Raw genomic sequence first — 23,345 nt, 5'->3', positions numbered from 1 at the left:
AAAAGTTATTGCACATGTTTTATAAAGAAAATAAATATTATTGCACAAAATGTACAGATTTAGATTAGTGAAAGTGGTATTGCACGTATGTTTTATATTATTGCACAATGGGGAGAGCATTGAAGATGCACGTAAGAAGGATAGAAATAGGCAAGTTTGCAGCGCGGATCAGTTTCAAAATCCTGGAGTAATACATCGTGATTTTTGACTGTACAGAAACAAGGAAATGCAGATAATACAAATAAAAATGCCCTTATTTGTATTTTATACTCTTCATTTTGAGGATGATCTCACAGGATCATCTCTCACACTGTTTTCTTTAAAATCCTCCATCTGCTCTTTTCTTCCTTTTTGGTTTTCTGTGTCAGGCGGTGGTAAGTTAGATTTATTTTTTTTGCTTTATTCACGTTTTTGACATTTTCTTTTCCCCAACTTCCTGCTCTAAACAACTTAACCATACCTCTTTCTCCAACACAGCTAATATTTCAACATATATATATATATTTTTTTTACGTACATACATATTTATGTATGGTATGTTACTGTGTATTGTGTTGTATTTTTTCCATAAGTCACGCTTATGTCTATGGCTAACTCTAAGTCTGTGGAATATAGACATATAATTATCTTTTTTTGAGATAGAAAGCTCTCAGGTAGAACAGACATGTTCAAGTGTTTTAATCCATACCGTTTCAATCATAATAGCCTAACTAATGGCAGTGTCTTGCAGTTGTATTAAGTGCTTTAACATTTGGGTCATGTGAGAGATGAGTGTTTTTGTGCTTTCATCCAAATAATCATACAGTATCTCACAAAAGTGAGTACACCCCACACATTTTAGGAATTATTTTCTATGTTCTCAAGAGACAATACTATAGAAATTGATTTTTTTTTATATATATTTAAAATTTAATATATTTTAGAGTTGTCAATGTGCAGCTTGGACAAAAGTATAGATTTACTCTCCTCTGAAAATAACTCAACATACAGCCATTATTGTCAAAATAACGCAACAAAAGTGAATACACCCTAACTGATTACAGCTGTACGTCGTGTAATCATGCAAAGCCACACGTCCAATTCATGTTCATGTTTTCGTCTGCTTGTCAGGACCATATAAATTTGTGTATCTTGTATTAGAGCAGTTAAAATGTGGTGCTTTAAGTGCAATTCTCTCATACTGACTACTGAATGTTCAGCATGGCACCTCATGGCAAAGACTCTTTGAGGATTTGTGAATGGTGCAGAAAAAAATGTTATTGATTAAATATATTGCTAATTTTCATTAATTTAACCTGCTGTAGTTTAGGATACAGGTAGGGATTAAAACCTGCTAAGAAGTGCACTGATTGGAGAGGCTTGTCAATAAATGTATAATTTAAGCAGTTTTCTGCACGTCTTATTAATTAATGATTGGATTTTATGTGATGAAGGGGGGAAGAAATAAATTTGGCCAAACAACGGGCAAAAAATTGGGATCATATATCATAAATATCGGTCGACCACTAATGACTACTATAAAATATATCCAAGTTTCATTTCTATAGTATAGTCCCTTGAGAAGATATACTAAAATGGTTGCTGAAATGTGAGAGGTATACTCACTTTTGTAAAATACTGCACATTACAGTCCTGGCAATGAAGCATAATGCAGGATAGAGAGTTATTAAGATTGTAGCCACATGAGGACAGTGTATACCAAGGTTTAAAGCAGGATCTAGACACATCTATACAGAACGCTTCTAACACTGGCCTGTCTGACAGGGATTCTTTGAAGAGGAGGAGAACAAGGAGTTTATCTACAAAGAGCCGAAGCTCACAGGTCTTTCTGAGATTTCTCAGCGCCTCCTCAAACTCTACTCTGACAAGTTTGGAGCAGACAATGTCAAAATGATCCAGGACTCCAACAAGGTGCCACAGAAAGCTTCTAAAACTCTTCTAAATGTGCCTTTAAGACCGTGTGCCATTTTTAATGCCATGTTTGTCTCGGCTCAGGTAAACACCAAGGACCTGGATTCTAAATTCGCATATATCCAAGTCACGTATGTGGTGCCGTACTTTGATGAGAAGGAGCAACAGGAAAAGAAGACTGATTTTGAGAGGAATCACAACATCAATCGATTCGTCTTCGAGACGCCCTTCACTCTTTCTGGCAAGAAGCATGGTGACGTGGAGGAGCAGTGCAAGCGGCGCACCATCCTGACCAGTGAGTTTCACAATATCCACTGTTTCTATAGGAATAGGTGCTATTTCAAAAACTTGATTGTGCATTTTCTGAACTATAAGACAAAGCTGTTTGCTCAATTATTTAGCCTTATGCCTTCCACGTCCTCCCATCTGTAAAAAAATATTTTGTCCCTTATCGGGTTCTTTTTATGAGTAAGGGATCAGAGATGAACAAATATATTCTGGCTACAGTAGAAAAGAGTAAAGAGAAGCCTAATGTATAGAAAAATTTCTTGTCCATTGTATGACAATAAAGCAAAAAAAAATGTATGTGTTTATGAATATACAATAAATATATACATATATTATCAGTCAAAATTCAATAAAAGAAAATATGATTTATCTGAAATTAATTTTGACATTGTGACACTGTGAACAGCGAGCTCCATGTTCCCGTACCTGAAGAAGCGAATTCAGGTGGTTAAGCAGCAGAGTACTGAAATGAACCCCATTGAGGTGGCCATCGATGAGATGAGTCGTAAAGTGTCTGAACTCAATCAGCTCTGCAAGATGGACGAGGTGGACATGATCCGGCTGCAGCTCAAGCTTCAGGGCAGTGTCAGCGTAAAGGTAAATGCACACACACACACAAAAATATAGCATTGAATGAAAATAGCTGATAGCAAAAGAAAACTGTTTGGAAATACAATTTCATGGTAAATCAGCACAAGAAACTTTTAATATAAATCACAGCAATTTGCCAATGATTGATTTTTATCTATTAGTACCTGTTATCACTTGTGTTATAGCAGCTAACAAATAGTAGACAGAAAAGTTTAAGCTGTACCTGAAACTATTACAAAGCAAAATAAATGGAAACATCATTAAAGTACCATTAGTGTGTAATTCACGGTAATTAGCATAGAAACAGTCATGTATTTGAGCATGTGTTAGTTTTAACGTTACATTTATATATGATTAGTTAACAATCTTCTGACCAATTAGAAATGAGAATTTAAAGGAGTTTACAGGTATTTAAGATTTATTTTTTCTGCAGGTAAATGCAGGACCAATGGCCTATGCTCGAGCATTTTTGGAGGAGAAGAACGCAAAGAAATATCCAGACAACCAGGTCAAATTGCTCAAAGAGATCTTCAGGTACCCTTTTTACCTATGGTCATTACCGACAACGTACATCTACATTGAACTGCAACATTTTTGGTGTTGGAGGTTTAAGCACAGTCTAGGAATAAATTCTTGCTGGTTTATAAAGGCTATAAAGGCAAAACTTGAAACACATAGTTACCATTGTGCACAGATATTTCCTTCAATGTTTGCTAGCATTGCATACTGCTTAGCCAGCATGTTTTGAGATTAAATTTGTCATGGATTATGTATGCTATTGTAGCAGTAACTGTCCATGTGATTGCAAAATGCATGAGGATGAGGTTCCTCTCACATCTATTAGCCTGTTTGCTGAGTCTGTAGCTGAGCAAAATGGATATCTTACTTCACTATTTGCTTGGGTTTGGTTGGGTTTTCATTGGCAGAGGGGTGTGTATGTACTGCAAATGTACTTGTAAACCTCAACTGTTGGTCAGTAATACACCAGAAAACTAACCTATTGCCAAATATGCTTTGATAATTTTATATATAAAATTCATATATTCAGTATGCATGCATTATTGCAGGTCTACAGCTCTGTTTTTCGGATCAGTTTGCAAAACGCCCCAGTGTGCATGAAATGTTTAATTTTCTTCATGCACCTGGATTGATTCTCAGTCAATCCTCTTTGTAACTGCAACGAAACCTTACTGAGAATATTTTACTTAGAAGTTCTTGGTTTGTTTTTTTAATTAAACCTGTGGAGAACCACACAGATGGGCTCAAGATGAAAGAAGAGTCGAACTGACTTAACACTGCATTCTATGAATGTCTTATACCATGGTCTGTCCTGTCAATTCTGATTGGCTTGAAGGTTTGCATTGAAACCGTTAAACACACAGGTAATTCGGGTCAGTATTTACTTCTGATGACCTTTATGTAAAATAATTATCAAAAACAAACTGTTATTTTTATCCATTCAGATGCTGAAAGCATCAGTGACATGTCTGTACTGGGAAGTGATCGTATAAGCGAAAAAAACACATGTAGACTTTAGCCATGGAAGCCATGGAGGTTATTTGCATTAAATTCGTGAAACACAAATATTATTTGATATATTTGAATATCTGTAAAGAATTAAAAAAGATTGTATTGCAGTTCCAGTCTTTGTCCCCTTGCAGGCAGTTTGCAAGTGCGTGTGGTCAGGCTCTAGAAGTGAACGAGCGCTTGATAAAGGAGGACCAGCTGGAGTACCAGGAGGAAATGAAAGCTCACTACAGAGAAATGCTGAATGAGCTTTCGGCCATCATGAACGAACAGGTCTGAGATTTTTGCTTAGAAGCCGCAGTAGTTCATCAGCTCTGATGTTGTTTGTTTACTTCGCATTCTGGTAAAGAGTACACACAAAAAACTTTATTGTGTCTATTTTTGTGGTTATATTTATGTTTTGTCTCTTTCTTGTAAAGATTCCACATGGAAGACAGTCGGTTATAGAGCGAACCAACGCCTTCTGAGCTTCAACTTAGGATCCAAGAAGATTTTTTTTTTTTTAACTCAAGAACCTTGTCAGTGTTACTCTCAGAAAGGAACCTCGAGGACATTCATAGGAAATAAATGAACTGAATAACAGGATCTCACCGTCCTGTGAACGATACAGATCAGGCAGCTGCTCTGTTTTTGGTAATGAAGGACATAATATGAAGGTTTTTTTTCTGTACTTCCTGTACTACCACACATACATGCACACACAGACACACTCCTCTTATATACACTCAAATTCACATATGCCTTCTCTCCTAGACCCTGTTCCTTAAATTAGTGACCTTAAATTAGCTTGAGGTGTGTTCAACTACGCAAGACCTTCCTACAATCCTATTAGAGGGCTTATTACATTATTACATCTGATTGTGCTCAATTGGGTATTGTCGTAAAATCATGTTCCATTTTTTCTAGCGTATCCCAGATAGTCTTGTTGAACACACCTCTAGTTTTGTGTATGAATGTAGACCTGCTTCAAATAGCAAACAAATGTATCCTAACATTCACAGATCTCGCAACGCTCACATTTTGGAAACAGAAATTGACTGTTTTATAAGGTTTTTATGACTAAAAATGTGTTATTCTGTCATGTATTGTTTAAAATTTGTATATAAGAATTATTAATATTTAAATTTTTTGTTTTATATATATATATATATATATATATATATATATATATATATATATATATATATATATATATATATATATAAACAATATATGATTTTTTGTTTTGATAAATTAAAGAAAAATTTAATGAATTTGGCTTTTATGTTTGTTTGAATAAATTATTACATTTTACTGAGAAACTACAAACCTTTTCTATATTATTTCATAACTGATTTTGTGAAAAAGAGGTGTTTTGGGGGAAAAACAAGACGCTTTTGAGAAATGTAAGCAAAAAACAAACTAACTCAAATGGCCTTAAGGACAAGTAAAAAAAAAATTAACGCGTGCAACGTTAACAGTGATATTTTCTTAAGGTAGATGTTTACGCAAAATTTATGAATGTAGTCTCCAGTGTATTTTTTTTTTTAGCTTGAGTGTAAGAAGTACCATACCAGTCATACACTATATGGACAAAGGTATTAGAACTCCTGACTTTTCCAACCATATGTGGTTCCTGTCCAAACTGTTAGCACTTAGTTGGAGGCACACAATTGTATAGGACATCTTTGGATGGTTATTTATGCCATTTAGTAGACACCCTTATCAAGTGCAACTTACATTTATCGCATTCAAACAGCTGAGCAGCAATGGGGCCTTGAGTTCAGTGGCCCAGAGTTGGCAGCTTGGTATGGCTGGGATTTGAACTCATGACATTCTAAGCCAAAGTTACGTTAACAAAATTGAGCAGACTCGCTTAACCAATTGACTTACATACAACAAAGCAGCTATAGGTTTATCGGCCTTGTTTATAGGCCTAAGAGTGGAAGCTGGGTGTGGCTGGGATTTGATCTCACAATGTTCTCTTGTCACTTGAACTAGAAGACCCAAACATGCTCCAGCATGACAGTGCCCCTGTGCACAAAGCCAGCTCCATGAAGATATGGATTGCATGGGTTGAAGTGAAAGATCTTTAGTGGCCTGCTATAGAGCTCTGACTTTAGTAAAAGGACTGATGTACTAATAATGCCCTTGTGGCTAAATGAGCACAAATCTACACAAGCACAATCCAAAATCCAATGGAACATCTTGCCAGAAGAGTGAAGGTTATTATAACAGCAAATAGGGACTAAATGTGAAATGTGATGTTCCAAAAGCACATACAAACTTCAGTGTAAGCGTAAACCATTTTTTGTAAATATAGTGTTAAATGCTCTTATGGTGATTCAGTGAGCTGCAATCCATTTAGACATTTCTGCAGATTTTTCTTAAGCATCACACGAAAATCATGGAGATGTCCAGGTCACTCAGATTAGAATTGGAAATTAAAATGACAGCCTGTTCAGGATCCCTATAATTTAGTGGTAGCATAGTACTTGACAAAGTGACAAACTGTTTTGTAATTGTCTACAAACGTACCACAATTTTCTCTAATATTAATCCATGATTAAAATAAAATAAAAAATGGATCTACATCAATGTAATGTACCGTTTGCCTACTCATGGAAGTCACATTTACACCTGCATACCACTGATTATTTTCCGATAACAGCATGCCATGTGGTATTCCTTACTTCATTTGACAATGACAATGATTTTTATACATAAAGTCGAAACAATTATTTTAAATGGAATATTTTTCTCTCAAAAAAAAAAAATTTATTACTAAAGGTTTCACAATTTTTTTACCTTTTTAAATGCTTCTTGATATAGACTTCAGGTTCATCCTGGTGCTATGACTGATCTTGGATCAAACTGATCAAACCTGTAATTTTACATTTGTATGACAGAGGAAGAGCTCAACCAATTTTCCATCTCAATGTTGCAATTGAGACACCTCGCCTGCAGCTATTATCTTGCTGTGTGCTGTTAATTTCCTCCACCTTCCTCAGAGGCGACGTAATTATAGATAATTGCTGGGCTTTTTAGTCGCCTGGTGGAAAAAAGATGTGCATGAAGTGATGATCACAATCCCCCTTGCACACAACTGTCACGGCTTCAGAAAATGAGGTAACAAGCCTTTTGAATCCTGACACTGCAAAAAAAAACAATATGGATTTATCTTCAAATCTTTGAGATAGTTGAATCGTGAAGTCTGTAATGTGTTTTTTGACTGAGTACGTGAAAACACAGTCTTATAAAAGAGCTGTTATGAAGTGCCTGTTTTTGCTTTGCACAAAATCTGATCTGAGATGCTGTTAATTGTTAATTTGCGATGGTATAAAAATTCAGAAATCAATTCTTTTACATAAATGTTGTCTTCTTAGATAAAAAATGTGTTGAATTGTTTTAAGGAAATCAAGCATCTTGGAGCTGTGTTTAATAAGACACATAATAATAACATTATAATAACATTCTTTATTTAATTTAAGATTATTATTTGTCACATAGCATATGACAGTGAAATTATAGTATATTACTAGATAGTCGATAGTAGATTTACTGCAGTAAAATGTAAAATCTACCCTACTTCTCTTTTATTTTATTCATAATACAATAAAAATAATAAATAACATAATGATAAAGAAAAGACTATAAAATATAGATTACATGGTGACAAAGAGATTGAATATAAAGCTGAGGCTAAAAATAAAGTAAGATGTGACAAAGATAAAAATAAAAATATATATTTAGTCAGGGCATATTTTATGTTGGGGAAAAAAGATGGAGCAGTAGAAGCAGCTGTTATTACAGTACATTGAAAATCTTTAAATGTCACAGCTTTTTAAGAAGTTGGGGTCAGAGCACAGGTTCATACAGCACCTTGGAGCAGAAAGGGTTGCTCAATGGTCCAATCGTGATAGCTTGGCAATGCTGGGGTTTGAACTGACTTTCTAGAGCCATCGGTCCACCAATACAAAGCTCAGCATGCAAAGTGTTAGTAGAGTCTTTATAAAGGCCTAATGGATCTGCATGGCAGATGTATCAATGCTGAGGATTATGATAATTAGGAATAGGACAATACTCAAATACAGGATGGTGACAGTAATTCCACTTTCCATCAGACCCCATCATGCCACCTTGTTGATTAGGTTCTTCATTGGCACCCCTGTAAAAAGCTGTAGAGTGAAGGTGATTTCATATATCTGTACTTCTAGCTTAAATGTGGTACAGCATTACAAAGAAATCAGAAGGTAAGTTGTTCCAGGCATTTTTGGAAAACTTCTGATCTCATTTAATCTGACGTATGATAGATCCAAAAATTTAATGTGCAATGTTTTAATATGTTCAGGATTAATTTGGAAATCAAATGGCACCAAAGACAATGGGTATTTGGAAATGTATTGAGCTGAAGATGACATTTTTGGTGAAAATCCTTTCCTCTTCTAACACCAGAATATGCAAAACATCGAGCTACATCGTTTGTAAGCTTAAATCACCACAACATTTCCATTATACAATCTGATTATCTGTTATTATTATCTGGCCTTTTGACCTTGACAAGTCTCATTTCTATTAATCAAGTCACCCTCGAGAGGCATCATTCCATTTAAATAGTGACTTCAAAGCTGAGTCCTTCAAAGAGGTCATCTGGGCTTTGATCGAGACCCTCGGACACACCGGAGGCTGTGATGAAGCCACATTGTTTACAATAGGAATATTACCACTATATTAATGCAGCTAATACAATAACCTGTTATGCTTAATGGTATTTTAATGAATCACTGGTGATTTTCCTTAAAGCCCAGGAGGTTAAATTGTGCTTAAACTGGGATTTGGGAGAAACGGATGTAAGGTCTTTCAACTTTTACATATAGCATTTTAAATGTATATCTCAGCATCTATATAGACCTTAGCATTAGTATATACTGGAAATGTAATTCCGATGTTTTTTGTATGTTATAAACAGCAGATTAATAAGGAATATCAGAAATTAATTGGAAATTAGTTTTGGTTTCATGAATATAAAATCATGAATATAAAAAATATTGTTATTTGAAAATTTGTATCATTCATTAAAGCTATAACACTTAATAAAAGAAGATAAACTTGGGATCAAGGATGCTGAAGAACCTGGAGAGAGAAAGCATATGTAAATATAGGAGGAACATCAAAAGATCATGCTCAAACCCTAGACAACTTCTATTGCCATCATTTAATATTATTTGTAAAACACAACAATTTTTCTGTATAATTGTATTACATCATCATTGTCATTGATGTATCAGGTTATATTTCCATCTAATTATAATACTAGGAAAGCTAATGGAAAATTAGAATTTGTTTTAAATTTATTTATTGCTTAAATCATTGTTAAAAAAAAACATTTCATTTTTATCTTAAAAAAAAAAAAGGCAGACATGGTATGTAGTGTTCTGAGATTGTGATTTAAACTTGAACAAAGTCATTGCCAAGGTTAAATATGAATAGAACAGAGAAATAGGCCTCTCTTTTTTCTTTTTCATTTTATCTCTCCCTCTCTATCTATCACTATTTGGTCTGTCATATGCACAGAATAAAAAAACACAAGAATGGATGCTGTTAAAGAAAAAATAAATAAATTACTTACCACCCTGAAATGGAACATTGTCCCATATCTGTACTTCTTTTAACATTGTATTTCTTCTGTACCTCAGCAATTTGCCAAAAATTATAATTTTTAAGATGACCCGTAGTGCAATCTTTCTTTCACCAGGGTGTCAATATCTCTCTCTCTCTCTCTCTCTTTCTAACATTAACATTTACCTCTTAGTCTGCTTCCAATAGAGCCATGATATGTGCTTAGAGACAACACTGCTTCCGTACTTCACTTCTTTACTTCAGTGAAATTACTCTGTCAGTCACTCGCTTGCAACATAACGCAATGTTTCAGATTACAGATTACGCTCTTGTGCATCTGGCAAACATGCAGTGCTCTCAAAAACAGAGCCGAGTAGCTGTAGCAGATTTGTGCAATCAATAGCTTTGCCCTCCGGCTGAAATCTTATAGAGTAGCATCTCTAAACTCTTTTTCCATTTCAGTGGTATAATTACCGGCTACGAACTAGCCGTGGAGCACAATGCCTTTTCACTAATTCATGGCGTGGTGTATGCAACGGGACGGCCCACTGGAGCAGGTTAAGTGCCTCTGTGATCACTAACACAGCAGTGTATATCTAAGTAGGTTAATCCTGATAAACTGATGCTAACGTGCTTATACAATACGTTGCACCTGAAAGACATTCTGTGAAAGATATTGTAGATATACACCACATCACATCACATACAAACCTATTGATCTGAACTTTGTAGTTTACTCTGCTTTACCACACTTTAAAGATGCACAATGACTTCATAATCCTTATATACAATGCTTACTTACATACCATAACCTCTATATGATTTCTATACAAGCCAATTCAACTATACACACTCACATACGTAAAGACAGATATAGACATTTTGCATAGACAGCAAGCTAGCATTAGGCTGATAGAGTTTCTGTCTCCCACAGACAGAGTCATGCATGATTCATAAACAGTAGGGAAAACACTGGGGAATCGGGTGTCTCTTCTCGTTGCCAGAGCATCTTTCAGACTGATTCAAAACAATGGTGATTATCTCCCTACTTTATTTCATTCATCATTCACCTCTTAAACACTAATCAGCATATTGGGCCATCTCTGATGCCCTTGGAGCCCATTAAGCTCAAGAGGTAACAAAAAGAATCTTATAAGATAAATTGAATGGCTTCTAATAGGCAAACAACAGGTATCACAATGTATCATGCATATGTGGGTACTGTTTATAATTTGATTAACACTATATTTTTCAATCAAATTGCACAAACAATCGGCTTTTTCGTTTTTCAGGTTTTGCGTATATGTCATTTAAAAGAGAAAACACAAGAAATCGCTAGAGGTCAAGTGGTCTATATTTTCATTCCAACCATATGTTGCTGGTACACAGTGAAATGAAACGTTCCTCCAGGACTAAGGGGTTTGCTAGTAAAGGTACTTTCCTTATTTTTTCCTTGTTTGCTTTTTTAGAATAATTTGATGTTTGTGTATCAAATGCCCTATTTCTTTTTAATTCACTTTCTTCTCACTGCACAGTAGCACATTTAGCCTTTGTTTCATTCTCCTCATGTCAGTTTATATTCAGCCAATTTATTGGAACAAATAAATGGTGAAAATTATGTGTAATTACAGGCCTTCTTTGATAGCACATTCGTGTAACATTTGCAATCGTCCTCGCTATTCATTTCATGTTCAAAACATGTCAGACGTAATCGATATCTTGGCCGTGCCATGGGTATGTTTCGAATGCCAACAAATCTGTTAGTGATTAGACACAACAAATGATCAAAAGCTTTTTTTCACTCTATTCACTAATCTAAAGCCAGGTTTTTTTTTATATGCTGAAAAGGTCTGTTATAGCTTTATCAGAGCTTTCTGGAGCTAAAATATTTTGCTGGACCTGCATCTGGATTGCGGGGTACTAGTTGGCTTGGTGCTTAACTACTGCGTAACAATTGAAAGACTTCACAATATAGAAATGTGTTTACTCTGGCAGTAGTTCGTATCAACATTGCCTACTGTCACACTTCGCACACCACCTAAAAAGTGCTGTAACATGCCCCGAGACCACCCAGTCTCACAAACCAGACCTCTATGTCGCTATTTCTCAAGCCTTATACTTTTTATTATCAAAAATGGGCACATATTTCAGAGGCCATTTGACTGATATTATAAGTGATCACCACCTGAACAATTTTTTAATCTGTCTTATTGTCTTACTGTACCATTATCCTGGATATACATTCACAATAAACAAAAGAGCATTAAATTATCCCCATTTCTTGAAGATGACTTTGTTCTAAAAGCAAATAAATGACTATATAATGATCTTTTGCAACATTTTCATATTTTAATAGAATATAACTAACCAAATAAATACATACTGTTTCAACTATATGTGTACTTGTAACATGTTAAGTTTAAAGAGGACAAATTGGATTATTACGGTGTGCTTCTGGCCTTGATCATGTATTGTGCAACAAACCATTTAAAATATTATGTGTTTTATAAAACACAAACAAAGAAAACCACACCGAGCACAGTTTTGAGGTCATTTGTATTTCACCACAGCTCATTACAAGAAATTACTCCAGTTAACCACAAAACCATTAAAGTTCAACAAAGACAATGTGTCTCTTCAGATTGAAGGTTTCTTCTTCTTGTCCAATAAATTACTTTGACTTGAAAAACACTGTCCAGATTATATTTAGGCATGGGTTGTGTGGTTTATGGTGTACAGAGTTCTCCTGGATCTTAGTGGAACCTAGAAGTGCAGATCCCTGTCAAATCTTACTCATGGAATTCCTATAAATCCTGTTTTTGATCAATGATTTTCCATGTTGGTAAAATCGGAAGCATTGCTGAAATACAGCTCCGGGTCTGGGGTTCAATCCTTAGGGTACTCTCTAGCTGAACTTTCTATTAGATTTTGGAGTGTGGTTGTGGCGATGTGCCCAGTCAGGTTTAAGAGGCCTGATTAGTTAAATCAGATGTTGTTGGGTGAGAAAGCCTAGTGGCCTCTGTTCCAGTTTGTCCCAAATGTGCTAAGTAGGGTTAAGATCAGTGCTCTGTGCAGGCCACTCAAGATCTTAGCAATGCCCTGTGCAAAATTTGAGCTCTATAAAGATATGCTTTACATGGTTTGAAGTGGAAGATCTTGAGTGGCCTGCTACAGAACTCTGACCTCAACCCTATTTAACAAGTTTGGGATGAATTGGAAAACTTACTGCACCCCAGGCTTCCTCACCCGACACTAATCTGACTTCTCTAAAATCCTTGTGGCTGAATGAGTACAAATCTCAACAATCACACACTGAAATCTAGTGGATCATTTTCCCATAAGAGTGGGGGTTATTATACCAGCAAATGGGAGGTAAATGTGGTTGTTTAACAAGCACACATGTTATGGTTTGGTGTCCACAAAATTTTGTTCACAGAGTGTATTTAGCCATTTGTTGATGGATGGATGGATGGATGGATGGATGGATGGATGGATGGATGGATGGATGGATGAAATATCCCTTACATACAGGATGTTAACACTTTTTAGTTAAATAGCTTCCAAGTTCTTTCATATGTGGCCATGTTTTTACGAGGAAATAATACAGCACATAAGATCATTATGGCACAAGGACCATATTCAGTGTGTAATTACATGCATAATAGTGTTAGCACAAGTTAACTTGGGAGAAAAGTTTTTAAATACATGAACTAATCTTGTAGGTTAGACATATTAGTTACTGTGTATCTGCAGATATGTATTGAAATCAGCTGCTGAGGAAAACAGGGCTTACACTTCACACTCAAATGACAGAAGGTCAGCTAGTAGCCTGATGCATTACTGCACAGACTAGTAATAGAATAAATCCACAATATGAACCTTAGGCCCACTGACACCACACATTTTCTTCCAGTAGAAAATATCCACTAGATAAAAATAAATAATGTTTATTTTTTGCTTTTTTTTATGCCTTATATTTATGGCCGCTTGCTTTACACTGACAACCCCGATGAATATTTCAGGGCCATGAGAACTGCGCATCAGTTACTGCACTCAGTTTATCTCCACATTTTATCTGCGCCTGATCAAAATTTCATGCGTCTTCCGTTTCTGATGCGCAGGAAAGCAGCGAAATTAAACTCCGCGCATCTTCCTGTTAATCCCCACAACCTTTAGGCGACAATTTCACATCCCCTGTGATGTTTCTCAAAACAATAACAAAAAAAAGCTCTGTAACTTTATCCAGCAATGAATAAAACATGATGCCAAGTCCCAGAAGGCTGATCACCCGAAGCCTGTGAGCAGTACAAGCGGTGAAAGGCGACATAATCTCTTGGGGTACAAGATCGGGCCGAGATTTAAACGGACAAAATGTGTACGACCACAAGAAGGCATGAGTGAAATGGACTCAGCGGTGAGCTAAAAAGAAGCAAATAAGAAGTAGATAAAGAAGACGACTAAGAGGAAGAGCAGGACTTTGAGAGCAGAGAGCGAGAGCCAGAACGTAATGGAGAGCGGCCGTGGCCTCGCTCGTGTAGTCCAACAAATGCAGGATGAAATCAGGAAGCTAGAGACCGAGAACAAGGTACTACGTGGACAACTCAGCCTCCCGCTCACTGGGACATCACCTACAGAGTCTGGCCGAAGAGACGGATCCCTGGAGAACCATACAAACCTGAGACGAAACGTGTCAGCCCTAGCGCTGGAGGGCCAGTACAAAGGTGAGTGTAGAAGTGTAGTTTCTTTGTAAATAAATGTTATGTGTGCAGAATTAATATTTTTAATTCTTTTAATTCTATTTTCTGAATTATTTTACCATCGCACAAATTTCAGCATTCTACCTCATGTTGCCGTTGTTGCATGTTTTGATAACTTTTAAATAGTACCCTATTGTGTTTATCTTCACACACACACACAATTTTCACTAATACCTTTATTGTATATTTGTATATCTATATATTTATATTAGATTTATTTAGATGTATTTAAATTTCTTTTTCACACTCAGACATGCGTTAGATTGTGCATTTGACATTTGCAAAGAAAAAGAGTTTATAAGTAAATTTTTCATAGCTTAGAGTTTATAGGTAAATCTATTTATAGTTGGGGTTTTTTTGGCACAGGAAGTCCAATCAGGAGTCCAATAGTTTATATCATTTTTTTCAACAATGATTTGTTAAAACAAATATTTGGCCACTTTTTACCCATTTTATCTATTTTTTGTCAAAGTGTGTATATGTTGACCCTCTTCATTTCTTATCACGTTTTCCATAGATTTAATTTTATATTGTCAAAGCAACCATGTTCTGGGCTAAAATAGTCAAGTCAAGTCAAGTCAAGTCAAATCAAGTTCATTTCTATAGTGTTTTTCATGATGGACATTGTCTCAAAGCAGCTTTACAGAATTTAAGAATTGAAGTAAATGAAGTGTATTTATCCCTGATGAGCAGCCTGGGGGTGACTGTGGCAAGGAAAAACTCACTTCGATGTTATAAGGAAGAACCTTTGAGAGGAACCAGACTCAAAAGGAAACCATTCTCATTTGGGTGATATCAAGACTGTAATTATAGTCTTTAAAACATGAGAACTAACATGAGCACCGGATTGTAAGATTGTCAGTAAGGTGCTTTCTACAGATTTATACATTCAGTTGATGTTATGGAACCAGGAGCTACTGAGCAACTCATAAAATAGCTCAACATTTGAAACCATCATAGATCCAACACCAGCTTCTCCATGCCAGAGCATTTTTTAAACACTCAAAGAAGTCCAATGTCCAAAGAAATACTGTATTCTTGGACCTGGTACAGTGATCAGGATGGGTCATCACTTAAATAAAGCATTACATGATGTCTCTCTTATTAAAGTTGCCAGATTCTGTCTGTCCACTTTAATAAAAACACTTGTTCACCTGCTTGTTTACCCAATGTTGTCATCTATTTTTGAAGTTTTGTGCATGCTGAGATATTTTACTGCTCATCACAGTTGTAAATATTGCTTATGTGAGAGACTATTTCCTTCCATGATGTAAAGCCATATGATTGGCAGATGCAGTTGTACATTTACATTTATGGCATTTGGCTGATTCCCTTATTTAGAGCAGCTTTCATATATAACTGAGCAACTTATCTTTCTGAGCTGTGGGTGTATATGTTCCGTTAGAAATTTATACCAGTTATTGATCTCAGATGTACCAGGACACAAAATAAAATCAAGTAATCTATTTTTACTACAAAAACTACTAAATGTACATTTCCTTAAACCTGGAATGACTAACATAACTGGTTAACAGGTTAAGGCAGGCATAAAAATATAATAAAATAGGCAGGTACAACTTACGACTGCATGAGCTTGAAACTACATCTTCATGTAATCAAAGAAGAAAAATTGACTATATTATCAGCTGATTTCATTCCAATAAGGATGATGGATCCAGCATGATTTTAACTGTATATATTTACACAAGTCTCTGATTTTCTCAAACCAAAAACACTATTGTACTTCACTAATGCTGAAACTGACACCAGATTATTTTACCCGGGATTAACTATAAAAATAGTTCATTCCAATTAGAGATAACTATTCAGAATAATCCGACCTTTGAAGAACGATTGCTATTTATATGGTTTAAAATGTCATGCAAAATGCTGCCCTGTTTTCCAACAGAAAACATGACCATGACCGTCCGGAGGTATTCTATATCCTCCAATGCGATTCATGTGCCCTGTAAAAGTGTGAGCACGAATAAACCTCGGAGTGACAGTGACTGGGCCAGACTGCGAGGAGGAGTGCGAGGATTCAGTCATATGGATACAAAGGACAAAGACAAACCAGAGGACAAACCAGCAAACCGGCGCACACTTCAGCACTGCGTCAACAAAGCCAGGTGGGAGAGATAACTGCTTTCATCGCTATGCTATCATGGATTATAATCATGTACTTACTGACTGGCTGATATATTAAATGATGCAATAACATTCCAGGCTGACTGAGCAAAGATTTGTCACCAGGCTTTTGATCACATGACAGTCTGGTGTTATTGAATCACTCAATGTTAATGCCCTTGCCTGCGGAACCATCATATCGGTTAATCCATTATCTAGCGATTTTGTTTAGGCTCAAATGTTCAGTCTCGTTCATTTTTTCAGAGCCAAAGAGAAGACGGTCACATTCCTGCTGCCCGTTGATGACATCTACACCAATCGGCCCTTTATGGCGGACCATCTGACCGACACAAGTTCGTGCGATCTCCAGGTGATCTCGGAAACAGATTCGTGAGGCAGGAACAACCAAAAAGGACAAACCATATGGTTTCACATTTAATCCAAAAGAGCTTTATCACCCTACACTGCTGCATTGTTGATGTCATTGAGACTTTGATTTTCACACTTGACCTCCTCCAAACTGGGTCCAGTTTCAGATTCACTTTTGTGAATTCATTGTGTGTGTGGTTTGCCACTGCATGGACCAATCAAGTGTCACATCTCAACAAAGTCACATGGCTTCAGCGTACAACACATTTTGCTTGAACAAGTGTATCTACATAAGGAATGAAAGCTGTGATCGTGACAGTACGGGTGTAATTTGAGCGTAAAATTTAAGACACTGATCAAAGCAAGTGTATTGCGGTGATCCTCAATTCAGGAGAGAGTGTATGATCACCACGAATTGTTCGACGTCAGAGGCTGCGTATGAGGCTGTGTATTGCCACGACGCAATTTTAAAAAGGTGTGAACAGTTGAGGTAATGAATCAGGTGAATTCTTCTCGTTCCATCTACTGTACAAATGGGGTTTATGTACATTCTTCAGTTTCATTTCAGGGAAATTGTTTCAACATCGTGATCTTTCTAAAGTATCTACTTTCTTCCTGCTAATCCGAGTTGCCTGTTGCACAAACTGAAAATGTAACTGTATATTTATGTACTTCTTTATTAAGCCTGAATACACAATGTAAGGGAAAACAATGCCCAACTGCAGACAAAAATGACAAAATAAATAAATATTTTACTATGGATCATATTTATTAATTATTTAAACAATTTCCGTTGCTATTATAAATTTAAACAAAAGCAAGATATTAAAACACACAAAAGAAATCCTCTTTACATGCTATAAAATTCCTTTTGCTTTTTAAAATTGAAGAAGTTTTAAACAGCTGATATACACCGATCTGGCAAAACATTATGATATTAAAACATTACGACAGCTGAATAACACTGATTATCTCTTTATCATGGCACCTTTTAGTAGGTGGGGTTTATTAGGCACCAAGTGAACATTTTGTCCTCAAAGTTGATGTGTTGAAGCAGGAAAAATGGGCAAGCGTAAGGATTTAAGTGAGTTTGACATCGACCAAATTGCGATGGATAGACGAACCGATAGGTTCAGGTGCAGCAGAGCCCCAGCATATATGGTGCATTCCTCATAAAATATATATTAATAAAGTCCTAGCAAAATACACTTAAGTACTAATTACCTTAATGAGTGATTAATACCTTATAAATGTATTTATAAATGTATCTATTCGACAGATCAGCATTTGTTCAGCCTTCTAGAGGCTACACAGCATGATCACTACTTAACTACTTAGACCATAGAGCACCTAGTGGTCCATTAAGGTAGAAATTATGATTTCCTGTGCTTGGGGAGGATCAGTAGACTGGAAATTTAAAGACAGGAACGCCACTTATCATTGAATTGGGCAGGGAGGTGACCAAGAACGCTATGCTCACTGTAAAAGAGCTCCAGCATTGCTCTGTGGAGAGAGAACCGTCCTGAACTGAACACTCTACCATACAGGTCTGAGTGCAGGTGGATTGCTGCAGACAAAAGTCACTCCTCAGTAAAAGGCACATAACAGCCTGCCTCGAGTTTGCCAAAAGGCACCTTAAGGACTCTCAGACCATAAGAAAAAAGACTGAACTCTGGAATTAATGGTAAACGTGTCTGGAGGAAACCAGGTGCTGCTCATCACCTGGCCAATACCATCCCTACAGTGAAGCATGGTGGTGGACGCATAATGCTGTGAGGATGTTTTTTAGCAGTAAGAATTGTCTTTATATAAATACACACACTAGTCTGGATCTCTGGAAAGATGAATGCAGCAATGTACAGAGACATCCTTAATTAAACCTGCTCTAGAGACAGTAATCACACAGCTAAGATTTTTAAAAAAGTAGTCGCTACAGGAATGTCCTTGAGTGGCCCAGCCAGAGCCCAGACTTGAACCCGGTTGAACATCTCTGGAAAGATCTGAGAATGACTGTTTACCGACGCTCCCTATCCAACCTGATAGAGCTTGGGAGGTTCTGCAAAGAAGAATGGGAGAAACTGGCCAAAAATAGGTGGCCGAGCTTTTAGCATCAAATTTAAAATATAAAGGTGCTTCAACAAAGTATTGAGCAAAGGCTGTGAATACTTATGTATATGTGATTTTTTTTTTTCTTTTTTTCATTTTTAATACATTTTGCAAAGATTTTTTATGGGGTATAGTTTGTAGAATTTTGAGGAAAATAATGAATTTAATCCATTTTTCCATTTTTCTTTCCAGATGCACTGTGTTAATAAAATAATATTAGTTAGTTAAACACCGATATCTATTAAAATTATTATGAGCCCAAAACCTTTACAACTTCTTCTAGGAAAGTATGCAAATAAGTTAGGATCAGGAGTTTCTTTCATCATTTATTGCTCTCAAATGTTCTGCTTGCGATTAGAGATTAGATTGAGATTTGATTTTTATCAGTTCCTGTACTAAAAAGTCATCAGTGGTCACCACTTTTATCAGTGGGTGACAAAATGTCACAAATTCTACACGCTCACATTTAGTATTCAATGGTCACTGTCGCACGGTGTCTCCAGCTCTCATTGAAAACGCATGGTTTCTGCTGCATTAGTGTGATGTGGTCGGCTCTACCATTAGAGTCCATTACAAACCAATGTGGATTGTATTGCTATTAATATCATCCATAAAATGTGCTTCTCAAACACTCATATTGACTTGGAATTTTCAGTAAGATTTGGATGATCTCTTGCATTATTCTATGGTCCTGTGTAAATGGTTTATATTATAGCCTGTACTTTTCATCTATGTTTCCTGTGAATTTATTGCCTCTTCCACTATCCCACATAGATATTTATCTGCCTGCAATTTGTTGCTGTTTTTGCATCATCGCTCCTGAGAACATATTCCATAATGCCCTGAATATGTATAAGGACACTGAAAACTGATTTTACCAAGAAGCTTGCATGCCTCTGCCACAAGTCGCAAGGTGATGTCATCTTTGTACACCTCATATGTCATGAAGGTGTCTTGGACGCTTGCTTTGTCCTTACAAAGACCGCCTTTTCTTAAGAGATATAACATTACATAATAACATTACGACAAGTGATGTGAATAACACTGATTATCTCTTCATCATGGCACCTGTTAGCGGGTGGGATTTCTTAGGCAGCAAGAAAACATTTTGTCTTTAAAGTTGACGTGTTAGAAGCAGGAAAAATGGTCAAGTGTAAGGATTTGAGCGAGTTTGACGAATTGTGATGGCTAAACGACTAGTTCAGAGCATCTAAAACTGCAGCTCTTGTGTGATGTACCCCGTCTGCAGTGGTCAGTATCTATCAAAAGTGCTCCAAGAAGGTGATGGTGGTGAACTGGTGACAGCGTCATGGGTACCCAAGGCTCATTGATGCACGTGGGGAGCAAAGGCTGGACCGTGTGGTCCGATCCAACAGCAAGCTCCTGTCTCATTTATTTTTGTATTTATTATCTAGCTATTATCATCTGATCTAGTATGCACTTTCTTAGGAACACGGTCATGCATCTATCTAATTGGCCGATCACATCGCAGCAGTGCAATGTAAGAAATAATGCACATACAGGCCAAGAGCTTTAGATAATGATAATGCACTCAAACATCAGATCAGGTAAAATGTATGATCTCTGTGGCTTTTAAACATGGCATGGATGTTTGTGTCAGAAGGGTTGGTTTGATACTGGTTCAGCATTTTAGAAACTGCTGATCTCCTGATATTTGGGGGAAAAAAAACATCCTGTGTGGGCAGGTCTGCAGACTGAAACACTTTGTTGAGAGCGATCAGAGGGGAATTACCAAACTGGTCTATAACAACTCCAATATGCACTTTAAATCTAAAGTGCTAAAACTAAAACATTGAGAAAAAGCTAGATGATCCACAACAGTAGATGATCACATTGAATCCATCATTAGCATGGACTGAAAAAGGACCAGGTGATTTTTTTTTTTGGTCCAATTTGAGTTTAAGTTTTAGCAAAGAATGTGAAAACCTCCATGAGCTCAGCTGTCTTTGAAATACTTAAACCAGTCCTGGTCACAACAACCGTGCCATAATCAAAGCGATCACACGTTTCTCCCATTCTAATGTTTGATGTAAACATTACCTGAATTCCTTGCATAACGTTTTACATTGTACTGCACTGATGCCACATGATTAACATATGCCAGTGTACGTACTATCCAACAAACAAATCTTCAGTTACTCAAAAGCTTTTTTAAGCATAATTTCATACAATATTGCTGTAAAAACAAGACAATATGTAAAAAAAAAACTAATGTGAATTACATAACATTATGCAATGCAGAGCTATTAGTGTAAGCTATCCAATTTTTTACACATTTAATGCATGCGATTTTTTTTATTGCTTTTTTCTTATAGGCTCACATTTCTATTCAGCTACAATATATATTTATGCCATATTCGTATTTAATAAACAATGCTTTTTAGTATCAAAGTGCTTAAATTGGATATAGTCTCAGCATTGATAAGGAATCTGTGCTGACTGCCGCCATCTTGTGGTCAATCTGGATATTTATTTTTTCTAGATATAAATTAATAGATATTCAATCAATCTGATCAGAGAATCACCTGAGATTATTCCATATGTCCTCTCCGAACTGATTGATCACTAGAGACTTCAGACACGTGTTAATAAATCCTTGCTGTCAGCATTAAAGGAGGAAGAATTAGTTCAATAAGTGTAGATCGATCAAAACGCTATACAGAAAGAGGCAAATTCTACAGTAAATTATTCAACCGAATAAAACCTAAACAGAATAATCGAATAATCAATAACAACAGCACTAATAATGCATTTTGTATATATGAGATCTGCATTACAGTAAAAAAAATGCAAACAAACAGCAGGTGACAAACACCAAGTACTTTAATTTAATATTGGTATGTACACCTTTAAATTATAAAGACGATTTGGTTCATTCTGATCAATTCTGATCCAAATCTTACCATTTCCCTGCACTGATTTTCTGCCCGGTGTCTCTGTGCACAGGAGCGGATGCTTCATTTTCCCGTGCGCGTGTTCAAGAGCATCAAAGGCGACAGCGCACGAGCTTCATGCTTGGAGCGCGCGCGCCGGCCCACGTGCATTTTTCATGCATAATAAGTCGCCATTACAGAAAATGTCTTAACTCATTAAACCCGTATAACCCTGATTTAAGTGCAATTGGGGTAAAAAGGTGCAGTAAAAAATGCATATAGAGCATAATATCTGTGCATATATTGTGTCTTCTGCCCTCTTGCAGCACTTTCGGCTCGCGCGCTTCAGAGCAAAGGTGCACCGTCCACTTTAAACCATTATAATAAATGGAGATTATAGTGAACCTCTTATTAAAAATGGACATTCGGTGTCCATTTTTGAAAGAGTTTTTCTTGCCACTGCAACTAATGGCTCGCACAATAGTGATCAACTCATGCACTAACATATAAATGCATATTTTAGAGCTTCTTTATCTCTGTAAACCTGCTTTGGGATAATGTCCACTGTTAAATGTGCTATATAAATAAAACTGAATTGAATTTAACCCTGTAAACCAGAGACACAAAAAAAAAAAAAAAGCTTCATGCCTCTCATTGGAAGTCACTGAATAGCTGTATTTGGCACTGAACTTTATTATTTAATTAAGTGGATTTTATTTTTTTCCCTGAAGTAAAACCTCAAAAATAGTTAAGCAGATTCCAGTGTAATATTTTCTAGGTATTTGTTTATTTTTGAATATTTGAAGGGGACCATGGCAACTTTGATTTTGGCCCTTAGTGGGAATTTTTTTTGGAAATCTCTGCTATAGATTAATCAGCTGTTGAAATAAACAGTGATAGTGTTATCACCTGATCTTTAATGACCTCTGATGAAAGTGGAGATTTTCTTTTAAAGAATAAGTTTGATAGAAATATAACGTAGCTGCTGAAAACATAGGATTTGTTACTTACATTGAAGTTTTAATTTCATACACTTCCGTGCCATTTTTTTTTTTACATGTGATTACTGTGATTTTCTTTTTTTTCTTCTTTTTTTTCTTTTTTTTTTTTTACATTAAATGTAAAGGTGAATGTAAGAAAAAAAAAATTCATAAGAAACTACAGAATCATGTATTAA

The 23,345-nt window shown here is 36.1% G+C and overlaps 1 protein-coding gene across 8 annotated transcripts in view; it reads left to right on the top strand.

Annotated features, from left to right (window-relative positions):
• dock10 (dedicator of cytokinesis 10) overlaps positions 1-5,441 on the top strand; it is a 102,483-nt gene extending 97,042 nt beyond the window's left edge. For 6 of the 8 annotated variants that reach the window (XM_046876099.1, XM_046876101.1, XM_046876096.1 and 3 more), the window contains 7 exons: positions 369-374; positions 1,765-1,911; positions 1,996-2,206; positions 2,606-2,796; positions 3,224-3,324; positions 4,452-4,590; positions 4,737-5,441. In XM_046876099.1, coding sequence (XP_046732055.1) covers positions 369-374; positions 1,765-1,911; positions 1,996-2,206; positions 2,606-2,796; positions 3,224-3,324; positions 4,452-4,590; positions 4,737-4,784 — 843 coding nt within the window. In that variant the 3' untranslated portion in view covers positions 4,785-5,441. The remainder of the gene's footprint in view (positions 1-368; positions 375-1,764; positions 1,912-1,995; positions 2,207-2,605; positions 2,797-3,223; positions 3,325-4,451; positions 4,591-4,736) is intronic. The other 2 variants (XM_046876103.1, XM_046876095.1) reach the window with 1 other exon arrangement.
• Positions 5,442-23,345: the final 17,904 nt, after the last annotated feature.

The sequence above is a fragment of the Silurus meridionalis genome, chromosome 20 (genome assembly GCF_014805685.1).
Source record: "Silurus meridionalis isolate SWU-2019-XX chromosome 20, ASM1480568v1, whole genome shotgun sequence".
NCBI classification, from domain to species: domain Eukaryota; kingdom Metazoa; phylum Chordata; class Actinopteri; order Siluriformes; family Siluridae; genus Silurus; species Silurus meridionalis.
Note: the sequence above shows the minus strand (reverse complement) of the source record. Positions and strands in the feature narration are given on the sequence as shown.